General features: G+C 51.3%; 1 protein-coding gene across 1 annotated transcript in view; it reads right to left on the minus strand.

Moving 5' to 3' along the window:
• Positions 1-2,046: 2,046 nt before the first annotated feature.
• Positions 2,047-3,547, minus strand: part of LOC114638082 (spliceosome RNA helicase DDX39B-like) — a 6,740-nt gene continuing 5,239 nt past the window's right edge. Inside the window, 5 exon segments of the mRNA XM_028786438.1 lie at positions 2,047-2,278; positions 2,349-2,496; positions 2,598-2,740; positions 2,864-2,965; positions 2,968-2,983. Coding sequence (XP_028642271.1) covers positions 2,262-2,278; positions 2,349-2,496; positions 2,598-2,740; positions 2,864-2,965; positions 2,968-2,983 — 426 coding nt within the window. The 3' untranslated portion in view covers positions 2,047-2,261.

The following is a 3,547-nucleotide window of genomic DNA, read 5'->3' on the forward strand; positions in this document are numbered from 1 at the left end:
AAACATGGCAGGAACCTGGAGGCAGGAGTTGATGCAAAGGCCATGGAAGAACGCTACTTACTGGCTTGCTCAGACTTCTCTCCCAACCCTCAATCTCTACCACTGTGATTTTTCGAGACAGGATTGGGTTTCTCTGACAGCTCTGGCAGACCAGACTGGCTTTAAACTCACAGAGATCTGCCTACCTATGCCTCTCAAGTACTGGTATCAAAGGCATGTATCTCCACATCCAGAAGTCAGCCTTTCATTTTTTCCATTATTCACTTTGCAGCTCGCACTCTGTATCCTTTAAGTCCCCCTCACACATTCCTTCCCCCTCCCCCCTCCCCTTTTCAAGAATGTGCTCAGTCCTGCTTTCTTATAGAACCCAGGACCACCAGCCCAGGGAGAAGGGCTAGGCCCTTCTCCATCACTCACTAATTAAGAAAATGCCTTACAAGCTTGCCTGCAGCCCAAACCTATGGAGGAATTTTCTTAACTGAGGCTCCCTCCTGTGATGGGCTTAGCTGTGTCAAGCTGACATATAAAACTATCCAGCACACCTGACTGGGCAAAGGGAACTCTAAAGGTAATTGTCTTCAGTGGAGAAACCTAGCAAGGCTTCAAGTCTTCTGGCTTTCGCTGTGAACATCCATCCCTTCCCACCAGGATGGGGCAGCCAGATCTCTTCAGAAACGAGGATCTCAGGAGCAGAGGGCTAAGCAGCAAGAGTACTTGCAGAAAACCCAGCTTTGATGCACAGCACTGAGTCAGGTGGCTCACAGCCCTCTGTAACCCGCTCCACGGGAGCCCTCTAGTGCCCTCTGCTGGCCTCCACAGGCAATGCACATTTAGTACATTTAGATAGATGCTGTCAAAACTAGTACACATACAATGAAATATTCTGAAAATTAAAAGGAAACGGAGACTGAGGCGTTTGACCATATGTAAAGGCAGTTTGGCCTGATGAGAGATCCCGACTGTGGGAAAGCTCTTCTGTGCAGAGACCATCCTTCTCTTTGCTAACCCAGGGAGACATAGAGAGGTGCGGCAGGGGCACTGAAGGGGAGACTTTTGCTAATACCTTTGAGCAGGGGCAGCTGCTCTTTCCCAGAAGGCCTGCGCTCTGGGGCATGTCTTTCTGAAGACATCCATTTCCCCCAGTGACCCAGAGTAATACCACCGACCCCTTCTGAGCCACGCCCACCCACATGGCCTCCCTCACAACACTTAGTGCTGAGGCTGGAGGTACAACTGCAGTTGTGTGGATCTGAAATCTCAAACCAGCAACACAAGTTCCAGTCTCTGTCAGGCCAGACCGGGCGGGGGCCCACGCGGTGCCTTAGCGATGCCTGACCCTGAAGAGCAATTGAGGTCTGCACTGAGTGCAGCAGTGCAGGCCGTGGCTGTGCTGCAGTTACTTCCACCTCCCACCTCCTGCTGTTGCCCCTCGGGGATCCCAGCCACACTGCCAAGAACCTCAAGATAATCCTAGAACAGGCCTGCTCCACAGACACAGATCCATGTCTGAGCTCATAAGCTACCTAGGCTTCACATACAAATTTCTGAACTTGAGAACAAAACGAGAAAGTGAAAACAGGCCAGACCTCTCCCACAGCTTCCAAGGCTTCTGGGCCCTGCCCTGGTTGACAGTCTTTAATCCCAGCCAGGGACTCCAGGCTCTTTGCAGAGCTAAGTTTGCAGGTGTGTGTGTGTCTGTGTGTGCGCTCACGCAGATGTGTGCTCACCCTTGGGTGGGCTCTACCATGCCCCCACTTAGAAGGGCAGGATGCCTAGGGGGCACAGGCCCTCATATAAGAAATCCAGCTGAAGGAGACAAGGGACCAGGACATGGAGCTTGCTCTTTACCTCCCGACTCCCAGCAGTGCCCCAGCCTCACATCCACAGCCACTTTAGAAAGTGAGGGAAATCAGGAAGAGAAGGCAGCTGGGAAGCCACAGGCTCTTGGGTGTGGACCCTACCTCACTACGACCCTGCTGCCCCACAATAGAGCTCACAGCCCTCAGAGTGATCCTGGTTCAAGCCCTAAACAAAGCAACTACAGACACCACAGACACAGCTATTTTACTCTTAGTTTTGTTAAAAAAACAAAAACAAACAAACAAACAACTCTGATAAATCAGGACTAGGTTTAGGAGTGGTGGTGACAGAGAAGCATAGACAGGGTGGGCCGAGGCGTCAGGGGTGGCCACTAGTGTTTCCTCCTGACCCCTGTGTCCTCTTCTACAACAGACTGCCACAGTCCAGAGTGGATGAATCCTCTACCGTGTCTGCTCAACTGAAGAAAAAACAGTCAGTTACAATAAGATACAAAATGGGAAAAACACACACACGAAGGCATCACTCACTGTAGGAGGGAATGTCAATCTCATGTGGCAGCTCACTGATGTTGACCTCAAAATGGTCTTGCACATCATTCACGATCTTGGCATCGTTCTCGTCTGACACAACCGTGATGGCCAAGTCCTTGGTGCCAAACCGGCCCACTCTGGCCACCTGGAAGGAGAAGGGGAAGACTTCAGGCCTCACAGGGAAGACAGAGGAGAGGAAGGTGCACAGCACACAAACAGGAAGTGGGGTGAGGGTGGGGAGCTTACCCTGTGCAGGTAGGTGTCTGAGTCCTCTGGCATGTCATAGTTGAAAGCGATGTTCACACGCTCAATGTCCATGCCTCGGCCAAACAGGTTGGTAGCCACAAGAATCCTCTGCTGAAAATCCTTGAACTGCTGATACCGAGAGCCTTTGTGAGAGAAAATGAGAGGCTTGAGACTCCTTCTCTCCACACCACTTCCCCCTCAGGAAAAGATACAGACACACGGACAGACACACACACACAAGGACACATGGCCACCCGCCTGCCCACCTCTAACCTACCTCTCCTCCTGGGGCATCCCACGGTGGATAGCAATGGCTGGGAAGTTCTGCTCCACTAGAAGCTGGGCCAGGGCGATGCAGTGCTGCACGACTTCACAAAGATCACCACCTGAGGGAGCACGGGCGTGATGTGTGTACACCACCTGAGGGAGCACAGGCGTGATACATGTACCAGCTTTCCACAATCAGACTCAGGTGTATGGGCTCTGCCTGCACACGTACCTGTGCATGCACGCCTGGTGCCTGTGGAGGCCAGCAGAGGACACTGGACCCTCTTCTTCCTCCAGCTGTAATTACGTGATTAGCTGCTGACATAGGCATTGAGAATTGAACTTGGGAATTCCTGGAAGAACAAAAGTGCTCTAAACTCTGAGCCACATCCCCAGCCCCAGAAATCTCACTTTTGAAGTTTTTAAAATCTATGTCTGTGTGGTTATGTGAATGTATGACATGTGTGCACGGCTGCACTTTCAACAGTGTGTTCAATCACCCAGGACAGGTGCTATGCACTCAACGTGCGTCCTCTGGAAGAACAGAAAGTTTGAGACATGGTTTCTCTATTACCCCTAGTTGACCTGAAACACATTATGTAGACCAGGCTAGCCCCAAACTTATATTCACAGAGATCCACCTGTCTCTGTCCAGCACTTGGGATTAAAGATGTATGCTAACA

This window comes from Grammomys surdaster, unplaced genomic scaffold (assembly GCF_004785775.1).
Source record: "Grammomys surdaster isolate TR1022 unplaced genomic scaffold, NIH_TR_1.0 125504, whole genome shotgun sequence".
In the NCBI taxonomy this organism is placed as follows: Eukaryota; Metazoa; Chordata; class Mammalia; order Rodentia; family Muridae; genus Grammomys; species Grammomys surdaster.